This window comes from Arabidopsis thaliana, chromosome 5, assembly GCF_000001735.4.
Source record: "Arabidopsis thaliana chromosome 5, partial sequence".
In the NCBI taxonomy this organism is placed as follows: Eukaryota; Viridiplantae; Streptophyta; class Magnoliopsida; order Brassicales; family Brassicaceae; genus Arabidopsis; species Arabidopsis thaliana.
In genome coordinates, this window is record NC_003076.8 from 25,054,606 (window position 1) to 25,078,251 (window position 23,646).

General features: G+C 35.5%; 6 protein-coding genes and 2 long non-coding RNA genes across 10 annotated transcripts; 4 read left to right on the top strand and 4 right to left on the bottom strand.

Moving 5' to 3' along the window:
• Positions 1–8: 8 nt before the first annotated feature.
• Positions 9–1,059, bottom strand: AT5G62400 (uncharacterized protein; the record flags this gene model as incomplete). Its single annotated transcript, NM_125634.2, has 2 exons — positions 525–1,059; positions 9–176 (listed from the first exon to the last, which is right to left on the bottom strand). Exons 1-2 carry the CDS (start codon positions 999–1,001, stop codon positions 9–11), a joined length of 645 nt encoding a protein of 214 aa, NP_201046.1. The 5' UTR covers positions 1,002–1,059.
• A 360-nt stretch (positions 1,060–1,419) lies between these two features.
• SMC2 (structural maintenance of chromosomes 2) lies at positions 1,420–8,065 on the top strand. Its single transcript, NM_125635.3, has 20 exons — positions 1,420–2,020; positions 2,120–2,800; positions 2,893–3,036; positions 3,125–3,415; positions 3,491–3,676; positions 3,758–3,922; positions 4,007–4,066; positions 4,188–4,250; positions 4,574–4,665; positions 4,756–4,852; positions 5,057–5,173; positions 5,289–5,507; positions 5,661–5,801; positions 5,881–6,048; positions 6,436–6,620; positions 6,750–6,843; positions 6,932–7,020; positions 7,143–7,368; positions 7,533–7,607; positions 7,715–8,065. Exons 1-20 carry the CDS (start codon positions 1,703–1,705, stop codon positions 7,829–7,831), a joined length of 3,528 nt encoding a protein of 1,175 aa, NP_201047.1. The 5' UTR covers positions 1,420–1,702; the 3' UTR covers positions 7,832–8,065.
• A 2,122-nt stretch (positions 8,066–10,187) lies between these two features.
• On the top strand, positions 10,188–11,731 carry AT5G62420 (NAD(P)-linked oxidoreductase superfamily protein). The gene is made up of 5 exons (NM_125636.2): positions 10,188–10,349; positions 10,445–10,620; positions 10,700–10,946; positions 11,026–11,205; positions 11,279–11,731. The coding sequence occupies exons 1-5, from the start codon at positions 10,230–10,232 to the stop codon at positions 11,504–11,506; spliced, it is 951 nt and encodes a 316-aa protein (NP_201048.1). The 5' UTR covers positions 10,188–10,229; the 3' UTR covers positions 11,507–11,731.
• On the top strand, positions 11,621–12,423 carry AT5G09065. Its single transcript, NR_143162.1, has one exon. It is a non-coding gene; the product is annotated as an other RNA (long non-coding RNA).
• On the bottom strand, positions 11,691–11,959 carry AT5G09070. Its single transcript, NR_143163.1, has one exon. It is a non-coding gene; the product is annotated as an other RNA (long non-coding RNA).
• Positions 12,424–14,487: 2,064 nt separating the features above from the next.
• On the bottom strand, positions 14,488–16,506 carry CDF1 (cycling DOF factor 1). Its single transcript, NM_125637.4, has 2 exons — positions 16,090–16,506; positions 14,488–15,496 (listed from the first exon to the last, which is right to left on the bottom strand). Exons 1-2 carry the CDS (start codon positions 16,180–16,182, stop codon positions 14,693–14,695), a joined length of 897 nt encoding a protein of 298 aa, NP_201049.3. The 5' UTR covers positions 16,183–16,506; the 3' UTR covers positions 14,488–14,692.
• Positions 16,507–17,511: 1,005 nt separating this feature from the next.
• On the bottom strand, positions 17,512–19,464 carry AT5G62440 (EMB514 (DUF3223)). Its single transcript, NM_125638.6, has 2 exons — positions 19,016–19,464; positions 17,512–18,326 (listed from the first exon to the last, which is right to left on the bottom strand). Exons 1-2 carry the CDS (start codon positions 19,310–19,312, stop codon positions 18,015–18,017), a joined length of 609 nt encoding a protein of 202 aa, NP_201050.2. The 5' UTR covers positions 19,313–19,464; the 3' UTR covers positions 17,512–18,014.
• Positions 19,465–20,176: 712 nt separating this feature from the next.
• On the top strand, positions 20,177–22,793 carry AT5G62460 (RING/FYVE/PHD zinc finger superfamily protein). Of its 3 annotated transcripts, NM_001345547.1 has the most exons (9): positions 20,177–20,233; positions 20,313–20,440; positions 20,904–21,242; positions 21,340–21,411; positions 21,506–21,570; positions 21,736–21,889; positions 21,957–22,046; positions 22,144–22,233; positions 22,318–22,785. In NM_001345547.1, the coding sequence occupies exons 3-9, from the start codon at positions 20,940–20,942 to the stop codon at positions 22,465–22,467; spliced, it is 924 nt and encodes a 307-aa protein (NP_001330073.1). In that variant the 5' UTR covers positions 20,177–20,233; positions 20,313–20,440; positions 20,904–20,939; the 3' UTR covers positions 22,468–22,785. The 3 variants fall into 3 exon arrangements, with proteins under 3 accessions (NP_001330073.1, NP_568953.1, NP_001330074.1); NM_125640.4 differs by having other exon boundaries at positions 20,177–20,440; NM_001345548.1 differs by lacking the exon at positions 20,177–20,233 and having other exon boundaries at positions 20,250–20,591; positions 22,318–22,793.
• The last annotated feature ends 853 nt before the right edge of the window (positions 22,794–23,646 follow it).

A 23,646-nucleotide genomic window follows, 5' to 3' on the forward strand; every position in this document is an offset into this window, starting at 1 on the left:
AATTGGTTTTATCTATGATAACCAGCCCGGTTCGATGAACAGATGAGGCGGATATTGAAGATAACCGTGTGTTTAGTGGGGAAATGACGAATTTGACCTTGAAGCGTGTGAGGTATTACGTCGACAAGAGAATCTTTCGGTGGGATTACAACCGGGTAAAAGATGGCACGTGGGGCCTGGTTACTCCCACGTGAGCCACACCAAACAAATCTTACGTTATTTTGAATGTGTTTTATCACGAAGACAAAAAATGCCAAGAGAATCGAAACAAACAAAAAAAACATAAATAGAAAGCAAAGATCTATTGAAAATTACATCAGAATCATTGTAAAACATTAATAGAAAGCCAAAACCTATTGAAAATTACATCATAATCATTGTAATTTAACATTCACATGATCCCATCATAATCAAAACAAAGTAGGTTCAATGAAAACAACGAAAATTTGTCACCAAAGTTAAGTAGGAGTGAGAAAAATGGTTTCCTCGTTCATTTGATTACAAAGATAACCATAGAAACTTACCATACTCGTAACAAAACCAACTATACCAAAACTAACCAAACCCCTAAACCGCTTCTTCTTCATCTTCTCGGTTCTTCTCATCGCCAACTTCTCTTCTAATGAATTCGCATCTTGATATTCTGCATGTAACGATTCAACCAACGAGCGAACCAAAGTGGTCTCATCTACACCACCACCACTTTCCAAACTCTGCAAGTCCAGTTGGTTGATTGGACCGGTCTTTTCCTTGAAAGCCTCTTCAAGTTCGGTTAACCTCTTAGCCATGAAACGAAGTTTCAACATCTCTTCTTCGTCTTCATCGTCCTTAACCGACGATATCTCCGCACATAAAAGGGTTTGCGTGAAAACAAACCGGGTTCCGAATTCCCGGTATGCGTTAAGATCACCATTGCCAGAACCGAATTCTTGTAGGTAATACTCAAGTTCTTCGAGTTTCTTCCCCAAGATTGTGTTTGCTTTCGCCTTCGTCGTCTTCATCCTTTTCTTAAACAATTATTTCTCCCATTTTCGAAAGGTTTTAAACTCTTAAAAATAACTTCTCGTAGTCGATCGGATGGCGACGGTTAATGTGAAGCTACACGTATCATAAATATAACTGTCCAAGGCCAAGGTTACGTGGCCTATAGAAATTAGATCCTATAGTTTTGCTCCCTCGACGATATCGATATCCGTTGTGTGGATCTGCGCCATGCATGTCGAACATGATATATGTGCATTAACAAACATAGCACCATTCATTAGTCATATTCAAACAAGGAATGAACCATTAATTTGTGGGTGTGAAGCAGAGTGGGATATCGTTGTTAACATATGAAGTATACATGTATAAAATTGTACAGAATGTATTTGATACCATCAAACCTTCTGAATGGTGTGGAAGGTTTCAGAACTGTTCCCAAAGTTCACTTTCCCGCTCCTTGTGTTCCCAAATCGAAATGCCCTTGTTTTCAAAATCCCAAATCGACTCCTAATTATCTTCAACTAAAAAACCAAAATTGACTTCAGATTCGCCTTCTTCTTCTCTTGCAACGTTTCAATTTCATGTGCCTTCGACCTTAGATTCCAATTTTGAATTCGAATTTCTGGGGTTTCGATTGAGCTCTTCTCGCTTTTTTCTAGGGTTTTGTCGCATATGCTGCGAGTGTGAGTGGAAATTTGGGGGAAGAAGAAGAAGGAAGATGCATATAAAGGAGATATGCTTGGAGGGTTTTAAATCATACGCGACGAGGACGGTGGTTTCTGGTTTCGATCCACATTTCAACGCGATAACGGGTCTGAATGGTTCGGGAAAATCCAACATCCTCGATTCCATCTGTTTCGTTCTGGGTATCACCAATCTTCAGCAAGTTCGAGCTGCTAATCTTCAGGAACTCGTCTATAAGCAAGGCCAAGCTGGGATTACTAAGGCGACTGTCTCGGTTACCTTTGACAATTCCGAGAGACACAGAAGCCCTCTCGGCTACGAAGAACATCCAGAGATTACTGTGACTAGACAAGTATGTTCTTTGTTTCTCTTTTGTTGTACTCATCAATTCATGTGCTTGACAAAATTTGAGACTTTAACTTGGAATTGTGTATCTTTTGGTGTTAAAAAGATTGTAGTTGGTGGAAGGAACAAGTATTTGATAAATGGGAAGCTAGCACAACCAAGTCAAGTTCAGAATCTATTTCACTCGGTGCAGCTTAATGTCAACAATCCACACTTTCTCATCATGCAAGGGCGTATCACCAAAGTTTTGAATATGAAGCCTCCGGAGATATTGTCCATGCTTGAAGAAGCTGCTGGAACAAGGATGTATGAAAACAAGAAAGAGGCTGCATTGAAAACGCTTGAAAAAAAGCAGACCAAGGTTGATGAGATTAATAAGCTTCTTGATCATGAAATATTGCCGGCTCTCGAGAAGTTGAGGAAAGAAAAATCACAGTACATGCAGTGGGCTAATGGTAACGCGGAGCTAGATCGACTAAGGAGATTCTGTATTGCCTTTGAATATGTTCAAGCGGAGAAGATTAGAGACAATGCTGTTCTTGGAGTTGGAGAAATGAAGGCGAAGCTCGGGAAGATTGACGCGGAAACAGAAAAGACACAGGAAGAAATACAGGAATTTGAGAAACAGATAAAAGCTCTGACTCAGGCAAAGGAAGCCAGTATGGGGGGAGAAGTAAAAACTCTGTCAGAAAAAGTGGATTCACTGGCTCAAGAAATGACACGTGAGTCATCTAAACTTAATAACAAGGAGGACACCCTTCTGGGAGAAAAAGAGAATGTTGAAAAGGTTAGAGACTGAAGAAAATTATTTCTGTTGCCAGAATGTTATAGATTCTCAGCTATTTCTGGCGTAAATAACTTCCTACTTGGTGTTGACAGATTGTTCACAGTATAGAAGATTTAAAGAAATCCGTAAAGGAGAGAGCCGCTGCTGTGAAGAAGTCTGAGGAAGGAGCGGCAGACCTAAAACAAAGATTCCAGGAACTCTCCACCACATTGGAAGAGTGTGAAAAGGAACACCAGGTAGTACCACTAAAAAAGTATCTCTATTCCATGCCAAATAATATCCATTCGTTTTATGTTAATTGGCTTTATGTCCTTTGATTATTAGGGCGTACTAGCTGGTAAGAGTAGTGGAGATGAAGAGAAATGCTTAGAAGATCAACTACGGGATGCAAAGATTGCTGTTGGAACAGCTGGAACAGAGTTGAAACAGCTAAAAACCAAAATAGAACACTGTGAAAAGGAGCTAAAGGAGAGAAAGTCTCAGTTAATGTCAAAACTTGAAGAAGCCATTGAAGTGGAGAATGAACTTGGAGCTAGGAAAAATGATGTGGAACATGTAAAAAAGGCACTTGAATCTATTCCTTATAACGAGGGTCAAATGGAAGCTTTGGAGAAGGTTAGCATGGTCACTTTAGTTGATTTTGTCTTTTTCTACAGAAAGTATACTTCTCTGACTGAAATATATATTTAGGACCGTGGAGCCGAACTTGAAGTTGTGCAGAGGCTGGAAGATAAAGTGCGTGGCTTATCAGCTCAATTAGCAAATTTTCAGTTTACATACAGCGATCCTGTGAGGAACTTTGACCGATCTAAGGTGAAAGGTGTGGTCGCAAAACTAATAAAAGTAAAAGATAGGTCCTCAATGACAGCGTTGGAGGTAGACTGGATATCTTATCATTTCACAATAAACACTGTTGGGATTTCAATTGCCTGAAGTCACTTTGCTTCTTGTTTCCAGGTTACTGCTGGTGGCAAGTTGTATGATGTTGTTGTAGACTCAGAAGATACTGGAAAACAGCTCCTTCAAAACGGTGCTCTTAGGAGAAGAGTTACAATTATACCTCTGAACAAAATCCAATCTTACGTTGTTCAGCCTAGAGTGCAGCAAGCGACTGCTAGATTGGTATGTGGATCTTTTGTTTGGTCCATTTAGATTTAATCTCTTTGTTTTCATTTTCATTGCTAATTTTTTATTATATATTTTCAGGTTGGAAAGGATAATGCAGAACTGGCACTTTCCTTAGTCGGTTATAGTGATGAATTAAAGGTACACGCCTGCACAGAGTAACATGAATCTGATATATAATCCTCTATTTTTCAAGTTTTCAAGAATACATAATAAATTTCAAGTTCAAGCTCATATTTGTGTGAATCATGGTATTTTGCAGAATGCCATGGAATATGTTTTTGGCTCCACTTTTGTTTGCAAAACTACTGATGTAGCAAAGGAAGTAAGTATTTCCTAAGCATTTAGTATTATATGTGGGCAGGGCCTTCAGTTTTTCTTTCTTGTGAGATGATGTCAGCTTATATATAAATCTTTACGTGGAATATGTGGTGTGTACATTTTTTTAATTGCCTAAGCTTGTTTTTAGTAACTCTTGACGGATAATCTATTCTAAAGTTTATCACTTTTGTTGGGGTTATAACTTATAAGTGCAACATATACCTTGAGTTTATTCCCACTGTCTTAGCTACTATTTGATAGTTTTGATTTATTGCTTTTGCCTCTAGAGTTCAGTCTTTGATGTGCCCCTCATTGCTTCTTCTGCAGGTTGCTTTTAATCGGGATATTCGGACTCCAAGTGTCACACTTGAAGGTGACATTTTCCAGCCAAGTGGTCTTCTTACTGGTGGGAGTCGCAAGTATGTCTTTCTTTCTTGGACGCTTATATCTCTAGTGAGAGTCATCTCCTTATAAAAGTATTTTGGTCTTTTTTTTTTCCTTTGCCTTAGGGGTGGAGGTGATCGCCTTAGGAAACTTCATGACCTGGCAGAAGCTGAATCAGAATTACAAGGACACCAAAAAAGGTTGGCTGACGTTGAATCACAGGTAAACCCCTATTCTTCCGTGATAAGTCTAAATACAACTTGGAATTGAACAGGTGCTAGCCATATTTTGAAATTACTAAGAAAATGATAAGGCAGTAGCTTAGTAATGGTCTCTGATTGCTCTCTCTAGACTCCTCATGTCACACAGTTATAAAGTACTTTCAGTATTTTAAACGTAAACTGCTGATTTATCTTGACATGACAGATCAAAGAGCTTCAGCCTCTTCAAATGAAATTCACAGATGTTTATGCACAGTTGGAGCTGAAGACGTATGACTTGTCCTTATTTTTGAAGAGGGCTGAACAAAATGAGCATCACAAGGTTATATCTCCATCTTCTATCTATATCTTTCAAGCTAAATTATCTGCGTCGTTGGTTTTTTTGTGGTACTTGAATCACATACATTTATACTTTCCATCACCTGTTGTATACACAGCTTGGCGAAGCTGTAAAAAAACTTGAAGAAGAGCTTGAAGAAGCGAAATCCCAAATCAAAGAGAAGGAACTTGCTTATAAAAATTGTTTTGATGCTGTTTCCAAACTAGAGAATTCCATCAAAGACCATGACAAAAACAGAGAAGGAAGACTTAAGGACTTGGAAAAAAATATTAAAACCATCAAAGCTCAAATGCAGGCAGCTTCCAAAGATTTAAAGGTATTTTATATTTTTTGGTCAGTTACTTCCATGCCATTGAACTTCTTGAATCCATTTTTCTTTTCCTTATCCTGGGTTATCCAGTTTTATCATGGAAGCATTGCCTTCTTTTGAATTTGCTGTAACGTTGTCTCTGGTTCGTCATGCGCATAGAGTCATGAAAATGAAAAAGAGAAGCTTGTGATGGAGGAAGAAGCAATGAAGCAAGAACAATCGTCCTTGGAGAGCCACTTAACTTCATTGGAAACCCAAATCAGCACTCTGACTTCGGAAGTAGACGAGCAGCGAGCCAAGGTGCTGTAGTTTTGCTACTCTTGGTGAAGTTTGTTGAAAATAAAGAAATATATCATGTTAATATATGATTCCCCTGCAGGTTGATGCCTTACAGAAGATTCATGATGAGTCTCTTGCCGAGCTCAAGTTGATACATGCAAAGATGAAGGAATGTGATACACAGATAAGTGGTTTTGTCACTGACCAGGAAAAGTGTCTGCAGAAGCTTAGTGACATGAAGCTTGAGAGAAAGAAATTGGAAAATGAGGTACTTTCTGTTTCTGTTCTATTCCTGTTTCTAGGTTTTGCAAAGCTACAAGCCATGCTTGTTTCTTCCTCACTACCAATCTGATTTATGCTGTTCTTGCACTTCGTATAAAAATCTTTCGTATTCACTAATCTTGCCTATTAAGAGTTTCTGCCTTGGATTTCTTTAAAATTTTGAAAGTTCAGTAATTGCGTTAAAGTTCAAACGTCTCAATGGGTAACATACAGCTGTTGGGGATGGTGAGTGAATTAGTAATTGCATAGAAAATTAAGACTTTCTTGTAACGTGATTTTGATATAAAATTGGAAAAGTTCAGTAGTTTCTGAAATTTCTGCATGTCAAGGAATATACTTTTCGTGACAACTGTCTCTTCCAATTTATTTATAGGTCGTAAGGATGGAAACGGATCACAAGGACTGTTCCGTGAAAGTAGACAAACTTGTTGAGAAGCATACATGGATAGCATCTGAAAAGCAACTTTTTGGGAAAGGAGGGACAGATTATGATTTTGAATCTTGTGATCCGTATGTGGCCAGAGAAAAACTTGAAAAGCTCCAATCAGATCAATCAGGGTATGTGTATGAGAATTAACGTTTTATCTTTATGAAACCTATATTATATTGTCGTCACATCATTGAAGTGAAATATCAATATGACATGCATTCTTCTTCTTTTCCTGGTTATTTATTTCCCTCATGAAGCTTGGAAAAAAGAGTGAACAAGAAGGTTATGGCTATGTTTGAGAAAGCAGAAGATGAATACAATGCTCTGATATCGAAAAAAAATACTATCGAGGTTAGTTACAGAGGACAGAGGGCCTTTGCAATGTATTTCAATAGCTTCGTGTGCCATCATAACACAATTTTTTCGGTTTTTTTCCTAGAATGACAAATCAAAAATCACGAAAGTGATCGAGGAGCTTGATGAGAAGAAAAAAGAAACCCTGAAAGTTACTTGGGTTAAAGTTAACCAGTGAGTGTCTTTCTAATCTCCAACAAAGAGTTTGTCTTTGCTCTTAGGCTCATGATCTCATTCCTCAATGTCTGAAAAGATAATATGATATTAGCCTTTGTTAAATCCTTCTTTTTTATTAGGGATTTCGGATCAATCTTTTCAACTCTACTACCTGGCACCATGGCAAAACTAGAACCTCCTGAAGACGGTAACTTCCTTGATGGTCTTGAGGTGCGTGTTGCCTTTGGAAAAGTCTGGAAGCAGTCTTTATCAGAACTCAGTGGAGGGCAAAGATCTCTTCTTGCGCTATCACTAATATTGGCATTGCTTCTCTTCAAACCGGCTCCTCTTTATATATTAGATGAGGTACATCTCTGCTTTTCAATTTCAGATTTCTCAGTTTCCAATTGATATTTCAAATTATCATAGAAGATCTATAGGGTTGGTTTATGTTTCCGATGTGGAACACTGATTTTGCATTACAATCAGCGAGTGAAGAGAGAAAATACTCATGATTTTGAATTATACAGGTTGATGCAGCTCTTGATCTCAGTCACACACAGAACATAGGAAGAATGATAAGAGCTCATTTCCCTCACTCGCAGGTCTAAATCTCTATTTCAAGCCTTACTAATATACTCTTCTATGTATTTACTTAATCCAATTTTGGTCTCTAAACATTTTCTGCTTTTTAAACTCGATGCTTAAACAGTTTATCGTGGTTTCGCTGAAAGAAGGAATGTTCAACAATGCCAATGTTCTTTTCCGGACAAAGTTCGTTGATGGAGTTTCAACAGTCCAAAGGACAGTAACAAAGCAGACCAAGTGATATGCTTATACGTCATTAGATCAATCCAATCAGTATTCAGATTTTGCAATTCCATTTGGCCGTTTCCGTCTAACATTTTCTTTGTATTGAAAATCAAGATCTTTGTGTAGAATATGACTGAGTTGTACAACCACTTTATGCAATGTAATGCACTTGAAATCTTGAATTTCTTTGCAATATATGGTCCTGATTATAGAACTAGAGACAGCAATCAGACACTGCGATCACACTTGAAGCTACATAGCAACAGATCATGTTTCAGAGATACCAAGAAGTCATTTCATCATTTGTATATAGTTCATAATAAAACTATACTTCATACATAAAACTATACTTCATACGGTATCATTTGTTCAAAATGATGAAATACCAAGAAATCATAAAATTGTTTCAAATGATGAATAATAAAACTATAGTTCATACAGATTATTTTTTGGGATCCAAACGTTCAAACCAAGACGCAAATTAAAACGCTTTATTTCTTAAAAGTTTTGTTTACGGATTTCGTTTCGATATTATTCAAAAAAAAAGTTATCTTGTAAAAGTTTGTTTACGATTTCGTCAATGATCTACCAATAGAGTGTTTGCATGCGCTACTAACACAAAATTAGGCTAAAAAAAAGTCAACAATATGCAGTGATGCCAAGCATAAATTTTCTGATGAGATGCAACAATAACTTGCGGAGAATGTACAATTAATTAGTTTTCAACATACATTAGTTTAGTAGTATTGAAGAGAACTACATATTAAAAACCACAGTTTTTTTATGTAAAAAGATTCGGAATATAAACTATCACAATGCATTTTGTCATGCTGATATTTATGTTTCAACCGCCACAAATTTAATAACGACCAACAGAAAGATACATTTGATCTAATTTGTTTCAGTTTATTTTTTAAGAAAATTTCTAGCATGAATCACGAAAAGGTTGATAGACGATATTTTATCATATTGGTTGGAGAAGAAATGTTTTATAAAGAACTTAGAAAACAGAGAAACATTTTGGTTATCGAATATATAAAATGTGAGAGGTCAAAATATAGATGAAAAGAACTATTAAATTAAAGTAGGAGTATGTGGTAGTTGACATTTAATTCTAGTTTACAAAGCAAAGATTAATAACTAATAGGACTGCAAATTCCCAACATTGACTAAGAAAACAAAAAAATCACATGGAAAAAGATTTGTGAAATCTTTAGGCGGTGCACTAGAAAAGCAGGAACATGACTGTCTTCTGTTGTAAAATACTACGTGAACCACCATTACATTTAATTTTATTTAAGTTTTATCCATCAAGAGATTAGACAATTAATTTAATTGTCAACGCTTAATTCATTTGTAATTTGGTTAGTAAGCCAACGGTCGATTCCATGCAATCGCATTTGATTTGACTTCCACTCTCTTTGAAATTTTCTATTCAAATAAAATCATTGACAAGTAATCGTATGTCAAACCGCCCTTTCTAACATCTTATACTATATATTCACAACTATACTTTAATCCTACGAAACGCCTCTTCGAGTGTGAATGTGATTCTAATAATATACTACTCATACTAAAAAAAATTAATAATCTATTCCTGCTGATTCTTAATATCATGTATATCTTTGAAAAAGAAAACAGTGGTTAGATAATCCTTTTGCAGATTAGTTGATATGTTAGTGTCGAGCTCTTTTAACTACTACTATATAATTCGATAATTATTAACTCTTATCAACGCCTTAAATAGTGAAAATAATTTGAATTTCGCACATGTTCGAGATTGGTGTGAGACCTAGTCCAATATTTACCGGTTTCAATAAAATAGAAGACAACATGCATGATATTTTGTCCATAATGAATCTTGTGACACGATAAAGGTCAAGTTTAAACTCTTGAGCTATTAGTTGTCATTTATTACGGAAAATAATGCTAGATCATTACTTCAATAAAAAGTTAAATGAGTAAAGATTAAACAGTTGACAAACAAGTAATTAGCTTGTACGTACAATTCCAGTGGAATATATGATCAAGTTGCAAAATAAAAATGTAATAGCAACCATATTTTGGAAACACTCAAAACACTAATGAGGAAAATTTATTGAGATCAGAAGATATCATCTTGAGGTTTGAGAGATTAGGATTTGGGTAGGCTAAGAAAATCCCACAAGACATGGAAAACTCTCGTGCTTCGATACCTCCACAGTCCTAGCCTTATTATATTTCAAAAACTTCTAAAAACATTAACTATCATAATATTCCATAAATAGGTCATATATAATTCTACATATAATAATTGTTGTCACAACGAAAAAAAAGTCAAGCTCGTTGACCTTTTAGTGGCCTATATAAACATGTCATAGACGCAACAGAGAGTGGACAGAAAAATCATAAAGAGAAAAGAAAGAGATAGAAAGATGAGGAGTGACGTGGCACGTCTCAGGTGTGGGGAGACGATTCCATTGCTTGGAATGGGAACTTATTGTCCTCAAAAAGATCGAGAGAGCACCATATCAGCCGTCCATCAAGCTATTAAGGTTCATAATTTTCATGTACTTACTTTGATTATAACAAACAACTTAATCAAACCATTCCCATAGTCTTATAAGATCTTTCATTGGAATGGAAGCAGATAGGGTACAGACATTTTGACACAGCAAAGATATATGGATCAGAAGAAGCTCTTGGAACTGCATTGGGACAAGCTATCTCCTATGGGACTGTCCAAAGAGATGATCTTTTTGTCACTTCAAAGTTATGGTCTAGTGATCACCATGACCCTATCTCTGCCCTCATACAAACTCTCAAGTAAGACACACAAACACTCACTTACGATACAAAGATCAAGGGATATCAATCTCATGATCACATTGTTTATGACTTATAGGACAATGGGTCTAGACTATCTTGACAACTACTTGGTGCATTGGCCAATAAAGCTAAAGCCGGGAGTTAGTGAGCCTATACCAAAGGAAGATGAGTTTGAGAAAGATTTGGGAATTGAAGAAACTTGGCAAGGCATGGAGAGATGCTTGGAGATGGGTTTGTGCAGATCTATTGGTGTTAGCAACTTCTCTTCTAAGAAGATCTTTGATCTCCTTGATTTCGCTTCTGTCTCTCCATCGGTGAATCAGGTTTGGATTCAACATTACACCCAAGATTTCTTGTTGGAGAAATTCAAGAAACTAAATATTTTCATATATGCATGTATAGGTGGAAATGCATCCATTGTGGAGACAAAGAAAGCTAAGGAAAGTGTGTGAAGAGAACAATATCCATGTAAGTGGATACTCCCCACTTGGTGGGCCAGGGAATTGTTGGGGATCAACGGCTGTGATTGAACATCCTATCATCAAATCCATTGCTCTCAAGCATAATGCCACTCCTGCTCAGGTAACTCCACAATTTAAGGTCCTTCCTCTTTTGTTGATTAAGAGACTTCATTGACTTATGGCTATTAATGAAGGTGGCTCTAAGATGGGGAATGTCAAAAGGAGCAAGTGTGATCGTCAAGAGTTTTAATGGAGCAAGAATGATAGAGAACAAGAGAGCCTTAGAGATTAAATTGGATGATCAAGACTTGTCACTCATTGACCATTTGGAGGAATGGAAGATCATGAGAGGAGACTTCCTTGTTAATCAAACCACAAGCCCTTACAAATCCATCCAACAACTTTGGGATAATGAGATTTAATTTATTAGGGGTTCACATCATTCACTTCAAAATGTAATTTTATCTTCTCATTCTCTTTGCTTATGATCTTTTTCACATTCGGGTATATAAAGTCATTACGACATGAATGGACCACATGATCAAAACCATTGCCGCCGGCAAGATTGTTATCCATCGTAACAAAAACAATTCTGATTAGGTATTCGGTACCGGCTCAACTTGGTCTAATTAGCTTTACTATTCTTGATTATGTATAATTGATCCGGTTATGCTAAACCAAAATCTGATATTATATGGGCTACCGTGTGGATTAAAAATCCGATTGGGGGAACTCGTGCAAAGCCCAATTAAAGAGAGGCGGTTTGTTTTGTTTTTAACTTTTAACTCGTTCCAAAGTCCCACATCGCTAACAACATAAGAGTTGAAGACAAGAGGAGTAGTATAAATAACGAGACCACTTCACAGATCAATTCATACCTTTCTCGGCCTTTTGGCTAAGATTAAGTGTAGTATCTGTTCTTATCAGTTTAATATCTGATATGTGGGTCATCGACTCACACGATATTAACTCTATTTTTTAAGGGGGAAAGCCCATTAAGATAGCTTGCTATCTGGACTTTCACGAGTCGCCTATGCGTTGCACTACTGCACAGGCTTGGCTCATCCCGCCAACAAATCAGTTAAATTATTAACATTGCGAATCTACATTTATGTTAATAAATTATTTGCACTAATGGGCTTTGGGCCCTAAATAACAGTATGTAACTGGTGGATGAGCTAATCGGTTTAAGCAGTAAATCTCGGTTCTATCGACGGAAGTACCGGTAGGAAACCTCATAGTTGATGCACATGGTTTGGAATCTTTTTTGGATCGAATTCACTTGAAGATGAGCATTAGGCTATGAACCTCAGTAAAGTCTGCTTCCTTTGAACTTGAGCTGCCTTCATGAAAGCTAATCGAAAGTGATCAACTGACCATGACTTTGTGTATATGGGTATGAGTAGTAAGTTTGAGCTGGAAGCTTTTAACATCTGTTTTGAAAGAATTAAACCCAAACATATATATTCAAAGAAACAGAATCAACTTTAATATGGATATGAAGATTCATATATACCTCTACGTATAGCAATCCAAAAAAGTTAACTCGTTAGACCTTCTTCTCCTCTGTTGCAGTCTTTTTCTTGTGTGCATATGAATGTAAATTGATGCCCATAAATTTTCACCTTTTTAACACACAAAATTATGCACAGAGCTTTCAAATAGTTCTTTTTGTTTTTTTGGTAAAATAGTTATAAACTCTTTTGAAATTTCTATGTTGATATAAATCCACGGCTCAATGGTAATATGAAAGTGGCTTTAATTTCTTTGCACTTTGATTCATCCTCTGGAAAAAATATGAAAATAGTGGCTCTAATTTTTTTTTAAGAATGAATTACTTAATGAATGGCCAAAAGTCAAAAACACAAAACATTGTCTCTTTTCTCTGTTTTTACACGGTGGATACCGGTCATCTATAAAGGCGAAGTAGACGGATTACTTACACGTGTCATACTCGTGGAGGATGCCATTCGTGTGGAAGTCTACTCACCCAAAGTTTTCCTTTTAATTAACTTTCTGATCAAAAAATAAAAAGTGGACTTGAACCTTTTTCAGCTTATTTGTCTACTTTTCTTCCATTTTCATGTCACTTTTTTCTAATGTGTGATCGAAAGTCTCTTTTTTTTTACTAAATCAAAACCTTCTTTAATATTTATTATGTGCTTTGTGTTGAACCTTTTTTTTGCAATAATACATGAGATAATAAAATTTACAGAAATTGTTTGAAGACACAAATTCAATAACATTCAATGACATCAAGACACAAATTCAATGACATAAAAAAAAAAAAGATATCTGAATAACCAAGAAAAATGGTTGAACGTGGTTACAAAGCTGTTTGATTCAAATCGACTCTAGTGATCGACGTTAAATACTGTTTCATATATGCATTCTTATTTTGTTCCATATGTGGAGGAAAGAAAATAATAATAATGTATGAACAATTAGAGAATTTATGATATTGAATATTTTTGGGTCGCAGAGATAATACTGTCTATATTCAAAAGAATGAAAAAGCAACGTGTCCTGCTCTTTACTTTCAGCCAAAAAAAATACTCTGTCCCACGTTATTAACAATTTCAAAGGAAATAATAAAAAATGGTTTAGGATAATCACATTTGTGGCTAATATTAGTTGAGCTGTCCAAAATATCTAAGTTGCTATCAGACACACAGACCAAAGTTCATAAAAATAAATGAATTTGGGAGCACAATGATCCATCTTTTTCAGCATAATTAGTTAAAAGGAAGTAAAAATAAGCAAACAAATGATTATATACAGACTGTCTCGACGTCTATTTCTGATTTTTTTCCATATATTCCTCGTTTTAATCTAAAAAAACCTTTATACCAGGTTTTGATTAGAGAAGTATTCGTTAAAGTACATTCGTTTGATACGGTTGGTCAACAAATTATCCAAGAACTAAATTTTTTAATCAATCTAGGATATTTATTATCCAAAAATACTATGTACTTTACCAAAAAAACATTACACGAAAATGATCTAAAATACAACACTCCATTAAAAGGGGCTAAGTTGCAAAGAAAGTCAAAATAAAAGTAAATAGATTAACTAACGATAATTTAAAAACTCTGCAAAACTTGATTAAATCTAATTTCATTATAGTTTATTTTATTTGTTGCTGTTTGCTTTGTTTTCCATATTCAACATTATTATGTTTTGTGCTGTTTTATCGTGCCCACCCGCACCAGCACACATGACACAACTGTTAGTTATCGCACAAAAGAGGTCAAATTCAAGAAATCTTTTTACATTATCTTATCTTACTTTACTTATCCACTCGTGTTTAAAGTAAATCAGATGTCTATCTCAAATCTCACAACAGTTTTTTTATATTTTTACTGTTAGCTTTTAACAGCGTATTTAATTTGAATGCAAGATAACGGTCAAAAAGAACTTTTATTTCATCGTATTTAATCTTACAACAAAAATCAAACTTAAAAGACTAAAAAGTATATGGTACAAAAGCTATTATAAAGCTTCATGTAAGCCACAACGAAAGAACAAAAAAGTCAGATTTTGATGGATCTAACTTAATCTTCCACCACATCTATACATACATACACGTATATATCATATGTATACAATCACATCTGCTCATGGAAATTGATTGATCTTGATAACGCAGCAGGGTTTGCACAAAGAACAAGTGAGGTCTCTGTTTCTTCTTTGTTACTGAGCTTAACCTCTTTCTTCGAACCAAACCCATTGAACATAACTTCGTTCTTGATCCCAAGTGTTGTCCATATCGAACTCTTTGCAGCTTCATTAGGATCATCAATTCTCAAAGTCTTTGGAACCAATACAGATCCATTCCTCTGTTTTTGCTTCACCGTCTCGTCTTCGTCTCTCGAATGCTTACCAAGAGTAGAAGTAGGACTTGAACTTACCGGAGAAGACAACACTGGCATGCTCCAATAAGGGTAAACCGGGTAAAACGCAGGATTCCACGTGTACGGCCACGAAACTCCCGGAAAACAATTCAAACCGTTCGAAGTGTTGTTATTAGAGCGCTCGTCATTGTTCTCTATCCTAGCAACTAGCTTTTGATTACCAAACCTATTACTCGAGACCTTTTGATCATCTCCGAGGCTGAAACTAAGGACCGGACCATTTGTTTCGGAGATAGTCACATGGTGGTAATGTGAAGTTGGTGAGTTGTTCTTGTTCTTGCGCCGTCCTGCTCCGATTGGAACACTTCTCATGGTCCCACCTGAGGTCCAATATCTCTGACAAGCTTTACAAAAATGGCGAGGTTGGTTTACGTTGTAGTTGTTGTAGTAACAGAACTTAGTCTCCATGCTGTTGCATCTTGGACATGGAAGAATCTTGGTTGGTTTCTTTAGGGTTTTGTCTTTCTCCGATTGATCAGTTAATGTCTTGTTTTGGTTCTGATGCAAGACAATGAAATCGGATTATTAGGGACGGATGATGAATAAAGAAAGAATAACATTTTTGAAGCATGTTAAACAGAAATGAATTTAAAACTTTGTATTATAATGAGTATGATTCTCAAGAAGAAGGTTCTAGATGAAATTTTGGTGGAGGAAAAAGTCTTTTAAAGAACACGCTTTAGTTAGAAGTCTAAATTCGCTCACCTTTATTGGTTTCAGTGTGTATACTATAAAGCAACCTTTTTCACTAAAAAATATGATTACTTTATGGAGAAACGAATATGCTTTTTCGTTTCATGAAAAGTCATCAAACCAAATTGCAACCTCTGGTTCACCAACAGAGAACTAGAGTTTTAATTAAACAGATGGTTTAAGTGTATTTTCTTAGGAATTCTCCAAAAAGTTTACCAATTCATCAACTATGAATATAAAACGATACCAAAAAAAGAAAACAGTTGCCTTTGATGGGAAAATGAACAAAAACTCAAATACCCTTTTCAAAACACCAAAACTCATTTTCTCTATACTTGTATATAACAAAACATACTCAGCCCTTTCAGAAACAAAAAAGTAGACATAATAATGAGTACCTTTTCTTCTTCTTCATCAGCAACCTCTAAAACCGTCGGGAAAGGAATTTTCATACCAAAGAGCTTTATCGCAGGATCTTTAGTTTCCAGCATTATTATCGTTTTCCTAAGATGTGCTCTTTTTTACTCGTAAGTTTCTGACTCTCTGTGTCTCTTTTCCTTTCTTTTCAGGGTGTTTTTTTTTGTTTCTCTTCGAAGATGTTTTGTGGGGGGTTTGGGTAGTTTGGAAATTTTTGGTTTGGAAATCGTGAGATTTGGGATTTTGATACGTTTTAAAAAGTGAAGTGGATGCCAGGTCAGCATTTTGGTTTGATTCTAGACCACAAGTTTATGTGGCCTCTGATATTTTACTTTTCTCCCAAACCCCATTAAAACCCATAGCATATAATCTTTTGTTATTTTCTTTAAACTTTGTCAAAACTATTCGAAGAATCGATTTTTTTATATGTTTTAGATTTTCACTAAACTTTCCGTTAACCAAACAGATCAAAAAGGTCTTATGTAGTTATATACATGGAACAAATGCATAACAAGTTTGAACGATAAAAAACGAAGTGCTCCTACGAGGATGCAATAAAGTTTTCAGAAAAAGTGTTTTTATAAACACGCTTCGTTATATATAATACTGATATAAGATTTCTAACATATCTTAACAATTATCTATCTATTGTTGAATTGAAGAAAAAAAAACAATTATGTAAACTGTTTAGAAACTTTTGGGTAGGTAAATGTCAGCATCGCGGGGATGGCTTTGGTGCAGCTCACACGAGAGCTGTCTTGTTACGTGCAATTTCTTAATTGGTTGGTAGAAGGATAAAAATCCTTCATTTGAAAACGATCTACACTTTTTGGTTTGGAGAAACATATACCCTTCTTTTATACACAAAGATTAATCACAACCATTAATAGAAAATCAATTATAAAAAAAAAAACAAAAAAAAAACTTCACAACCATATAACATCCATTGACGAATTTCATTAAGTGAACGGTTGTACGTTAAGATAAGAAGACTGCAGAAGAAGGTAATAGATATGAGGTGCTCTCTCATTGGCTATTACCAAAAAGGTCTCTGCCACATTTTATGATTTACCAAACTCTGCCTTTTTTCCATGTCAACTTCTACTGTAGGTCCCTTACTCACCTGCATCTTGGTCAGATCATAGATTTCACAAACTGATTGTGTTGCAGTAAGATCGTAGTTAAGAAGCTTCCTAAATCTAAGAAGGCTTAACAAAACAAAATTTGTTGCATCTTCAAAAGACAATTTGTGTATGTGTCTATTTGTATATTGTGTAAGAAGACAATTTGGAATATTAATCCGAATACCGAATATCGGATAATGTTTCTTTATAATTCATAATGTGTTTCAAAATAATCCATTATTCCAAGACGTGTGCCAACCAGTGTTATCACTTCATGTAATCATTTTTTAGCAGGGTTAAGATTTAAGACAGCTTTAGTTTGAGGGCATTGTCTTTCTCTTAGAAGGGTCGTAAACGGTGAACATGTCACACACAGTAAGTTACCAAAGTCAAAATGTCGGTTTTTCATAACTTCCCCAATTCTTTTTATTTAACATTATCATTTAGCAACCAGATCAACACTACACTATCAATGGAAAGTGTTTTTTTTTCATCTAGATTTTGATTTGAGTTTTTCGTTTTTGAATTATTGGTTTTTAAAAACTAGATCAACCAGATTTTTAGTTCTATTGACGCGTCTGTGTTTTTTTCTGATGTTGTCAAGATAGTAGGGACAATATTCTTCTTCTTCAGCAATAATGGGTTATATAAACTGACAATTTTTCTCCAACAAAAAGCAGTTGCATTAGACAAGATCATAACTTTTAAAGTTTTTGGCAAAAGAACTAAATCTGAAATTTTCAAAATTTTCTTTTGAAATAAGGCATCAAGTGTCAGCATATTCATCTTCTGAATCTCCCTCCTCTACCACCACCACGACCGCCTCTTCTTCCACCACCGCCACCGCGACCTCCACCATGTCCATTGCCGTTAGCTCCAGGAGTCTTCATGTTTTCAGGCAATGGGAGGATTTGATCAACACACTTCCTGAAGCTGAAATCGTCTGCAGTATCGTCTTCCCTAACCAGAAAGAAGCATCTGCTTTTCCACATTGGGTGGGTTCTTACTTGGAAGGTTTTGATTCCTCCTCCAATCTTCTTTTCAGGCTCAGAATGGCCCTTCTTAATCAGATCTAGCAGCACCATGTGCTCATACTGAAATGTACAATCCAGAACAAAGTTCAGTACAACGAGTTAGTTAGTTGGAAGCTCAAAAGAAACTGCAACAACTGTAATATATTACATGACTATGCAATGTTTTATCTTTTATTTGTGCCCTCAAAATTTGACATTAACTTCATTCTTCTAACCATTATATGACATCAAGACCCAAAAAAACTTTCTAATTCACACACAATCCACAATCATATAATCAGTAAGAACACGATACATTTGAACTTTTCAACTAGTAAAAAAGCTGCAAAGGAGTCCAATTTACAAGCTATCTCCACTTCACTAATCCTCTCCCTAAACATAATACAATATCCACAATCATCTCCCTAAACATAATACAATATCCACAATCATTGTAAACAACCACTAATTTGAGACAAAAACAAAATTCTAACACCAAACACTGAATCCAAAATCAAATCATATGACCAATACAAAGGCGAACCCAATTCTCAATTTCTTTTAGTTTAAATACAAAGCACGATCATCATCAGATTCATTGATAAAACATCTTCCTAAACACATCACAGAACTTAATAATCACAATCAGAGCTCTTAGATTAACCTATATAAGTCTCGAGCAAAGGAATGAATATTTCCAAAAAATTTGAAACTTTACAATAAACAAAGCCAAAAGACAAAGACGAAGAGTAAACCCAAATATGTATTACCTTATTAACATCGAGATCAGTTGGCCAAAAGTGTAAAAACTTGACAAAGTAATCGAACATCGCCACAGAGGTAACAAACTCCTTGGGACCAAGTTTAACCGGACCTGACTTCTCTTCCTCTCCAACCTTCTGCTTCTTCGATTCACCTCCGTTCTCTTCTTCCTCTGTCTCCTCTCTCTCACGTTTCTCATCGCCGGTCTCGGCTTTCGGGGTCGCGGTTTCGACTTCCATGTCCACTTTCTGGTCTGGGTTCACTTCCGCTGACAGGGAATCGACGATCTCTTGTTCTTCAGCCATTGTTAAGCTAGTAAAGCTTCCGCCTTTTTTTCACCTTTCTACGATTTCTAGGGTTTAAGCTTGAGGGTGTGTGACCTACAGAAATCGTCTAAGCGGTATATTTATATGACTTTGGTTTCCGATTGAACCGAACTGGTTCGGTCTATTTGATTTTTTGGCTCGACGGCATACACTACATGAAAACCAGGATTTTCAATGTAGTAACTAATTTGTCGTCATTGATCTGTCCAATTATTATTTTTACGTCTCTTAAATCTTTTCATTTTAAAGTCTACATTTTTCTAATATATTTTTTTATTAATCATCTCAAGATATTTTTTTAGTCTACAAATTACTTTTACTGTTGTAGAAAATTTGGATAATAGTCAGTAATTCTAAATAATAGAATAAAAACTCAAATCTTAATATAATAGTTTAACAAATAAATCATATTATACTTTTTTTGGATAAAAAATGTTGATATAATTTACAATGTTATTAAAAATAATTTTTGGGATACCTAAACGTTTTAGATGTTCAGTCTGTCGGGATATCTTGGAGACTTAACTTATTGATCAATCACAATTTTTGCCAAAGAGGAAAATGTCAAAGTCAAACGAACATCTTTTGAAATTATTTACATCTCGTGGAATTAATGGAACTTCTTAAATTTTTCAAAAATTTGACATAATTGGAATATATTTTTTTTGCTTCTAGTCAATCTTACCATATTATCTATCAACAGTCAAACACCTCAATCTTAAATTTTCTAAAAATAATGGAATTATTTTATCGTATTTTGGTAAAGAGTTATTTTTGTAATATTATCTAAAATCTAAAAAGAACCAAGATAGATAGGTACAAAAAAAAAAAAAACTTTTTTTTGTGAAAATCTGATTATCATAACGTTACCGTGTCAAATCGTCAACCTCCATAACTCCGGTTTTGTGTATTTAATTATATATTTATCTGTTTACACGCGCTTCGAAATTTTGATTTACTTATCTGAATATTTTTCCAGACCGAACATCAAACAAGAAAACACATTTGTCCGAATTTCATCTTGAGAGCTGTTTGTGCCCTTCAAGAAATCGAAAGAGAGCTTCTTTCCCCCATTTTCTGCGATTCACGATATTTCTTCTTCTATAGGTAATCATAATTTGATCATCTTCTCTTTTATCTCTTTTTTTCTTTCATTTTCTTCTTGGGTTATGGTTGGTTGATTCTGCTATTTGGGAATTTTGATTTCTGTGACTTTTGGGGTTTCAATTTCATTCCTGAATTGTGATGGAATCGAATGGTATCTCTCTTTTGTTTTCATGGTTGAGATGTGATTCTGAAATTTGGGGATTTTCCGATTAGGTTTATGTCTTGAAAATTTGGGGAAATTTGGAGACAAAGACATATTTTAAACTCAGATCCTAATCTCTTCCACCAAGACATTTTCCCTGAATTGTTCCGCTTTAATGAAATGAAATCGATTGTCTGAGCTCAATTATGATGTTTCGATTCAAAGAAATGGAGATTTTTGTGTTGATGATGGAACATTTATCATTATAAGAGTTATGAGATTTTTATTTTGAATCTTTGGATCTTTCTTGGTTTTTAACAGGACAACGTTTTTTTACACATTGAGGCTAAAAGAGAGATGGCTGATGATCAGAGTTCAAGTACTGACCGTCTCGTGAAACCTGAAAGTTTAAACTCAGATAGAGGATCCAATCAATCTATTGAATCTTCTGGAGAGAGTTCTAGAGCTCAGGGTTCCACAAGCCTGTCTACTACTAAATCTATGGATGGTAAGAAAACCGAGGAAGAAGAGACAACGGAACAACGCGATGTTGATGATGAAGAGGAACCGCTCATCCAATCGGTTGAATGTCGTATATGCCAAGAGGAGGATTCCGTTAAGAACCTCGAGTCCCCTTGTTCTTGTAGTGGCAGTTTGAAGGTGATAATTTTATCAATGAATCTCATTGTTTTATTTGTTTTTGTTGGTATCTTTCGTTTAAAACAGTTCTCATCAATTTGGTATTTTGTGTCTATAGTATGCTCATCGTAAGTGTGTTCAACGTTGGTGTAATGAGAAAGGCGACACAACCTGTGAAATATGCCACAAGGTATAATCAAATCACTAACAACATTTTTGGTATAATCTTTTGGTTACACCGAATGCAAGTTTATATAACTGTTTTTTCTTCCTTATGGAAACAGTCTTATCAACCTGGATACACCGCTCCTCCTCCTCCTCCCGCTGATGATACCATTATTGATATCGGGTAAAGTTTTCCGTAATCCTATGGCTTTATGTACCTGCACTCAAAAATTGAAAAATTCTTCCTTTTCATATAGATTCTCTATTGTGGGATAAGACATAGCTAAATCTCAATCGAGCACATTACTCATGCTGCTGTTTTTGCTGTTGTTGTGTGTGTGTAATGCAGTGAAGATTGGGGCAATGGTGTTCACTTAGATTTGAATGACCCACGCATTTTGGCAATGGCGGCTGCAGAACGCCATTTCTTTGATGCGGACTATGACGAATACGCTGATTCTAACTCTAGCGGAGCTGCATTCTGTCGCTCTGCTGCTCTTATAGTAAGTCCACATTTGGTTTTAGTTTCTTACTTTGAAATGGAAACTTACTGACCGTTAAAAATGGCAGTTAATGGCGCTTTTACTCTTACGACACGCTCTAAATCTTACAAACAACAACTCAGATGACGAAGAAGACGATCCATCAGCTTTCTTCTTTGTACGTACATCTCTCTTACTCACAGTTCGTTACAGAATTCTCCTTTTTGCTTTCTTGTTATAACATTTTTCGTTTTCTTTTGTCTTCTTTCGGTTAGCTTTTCATGCTTCGAGCCGCTGGTTTTCTCCTCCCGTGTTACATCATGGCTTGGGCTATTAGTATATTACAACGTCGAAGACAAAGACAGGTATATAAATCTTTGGAAAAACAAAACACATAAATAAACCCATGTGTATGTATGCTCATATTCTCGTGTTTTTGTGAAAATCAGGAAGCTGCTGCTCTAGCTGCGGCAGAAGTAGCGTTTATGTTACATAGCGGTGGGGGCGGGGGAGGACAACGCAGAGGAGGTTTGCACTTTGCTGTACCACCAGAGCTTATATCTAATCCACACCACCAACCTGAAGCTTCACCGCAGTGATTATATATTCCCGTCACCGGTAAGAGAAATCAATCATCATCTACGACGTTGGTTTCTCTCTATCTCTCACTTCTCTCTCTGTGTAGTAGCTTGTGTGTTTGTTGTGTACCGGTCTTGCTCTCTCACCAAACACACAAAACTGAGATTATAAAACACGGCAAGTTTCTTTGTCTATTATCTTCTTACAGACGAGAAAAGAAAGATTCTTCACCTATTGGATTTATGTTTATGCTTTTTATTTATCTTGTTGATAATTCTTTTTTCTCGCTAATACAGTACAATTTAGTACTTAAGAAAATGGCAAAATGGTAAATAAGGGAGTAATTAAATATTGGCTCAATTAGACAAAAATAGTCTCTTACACGATGGGCTTTGCGCCTTTGCCCCATTTTGTCTTGTGGTATCGACCAAGTGGACCCTTTTGTAGGCCCAAATGTAATGGAGCCATTTCGACAAACGTCCTAATTCCTCTCTTTTATCTTTTTGACATAGTCTTCTTACTCTGTTTGATCCCAACAAAGCAAGCAGAGAAGAGTCGTCGAACTCTTTTTATGCCAGCAGAGAGGATTTTGACATCAGACCAAAAAAAAGTCTTCTTCTTCCATAATCCAACACGCAATTCTCTTGTATGTGTTGGAAATTATCATAATTATTTCGAGATTTTCTTTTGGTTTAATAATGTCGTCGATAAGGTAGTACATATATTTATTTGGCTAACTTAATTTCAAACGTATTGACGTATTGTACTGTTTGAGAACAATTTGTTCAATTCATAATACGAAATTTTCTCAGACATATTACATAGGAAAGAGAAAAAAAAACTAATCTAGAGAGATTCAATGGGAAAATCTAAAAAAATGATAAACTTTAAAGACATGACTTTGAACAATTTCAAGATTCGATATTCCTCAGTCTTACACACAGAGACATTGCACCGAAAAATAACTGACATATCCTGAAGAATAGTTCAGTTTTTATCCAATGAAGTCAACGTCCGAGATAAGAAAACAAAGTCAACGATTGTGATATCACTTTTAAAAGTCTTGAGAGTGTGAAATTAATAAGAATCGAAAAGGAGTTTTTCGGTGGCAAAACATAGCTCACTGTGTTTCACAGGAACAAGTCAAGCCCTTCACATGTTAGCATTTAATACTCTTTTTTATTTTTGCTTGATTATTA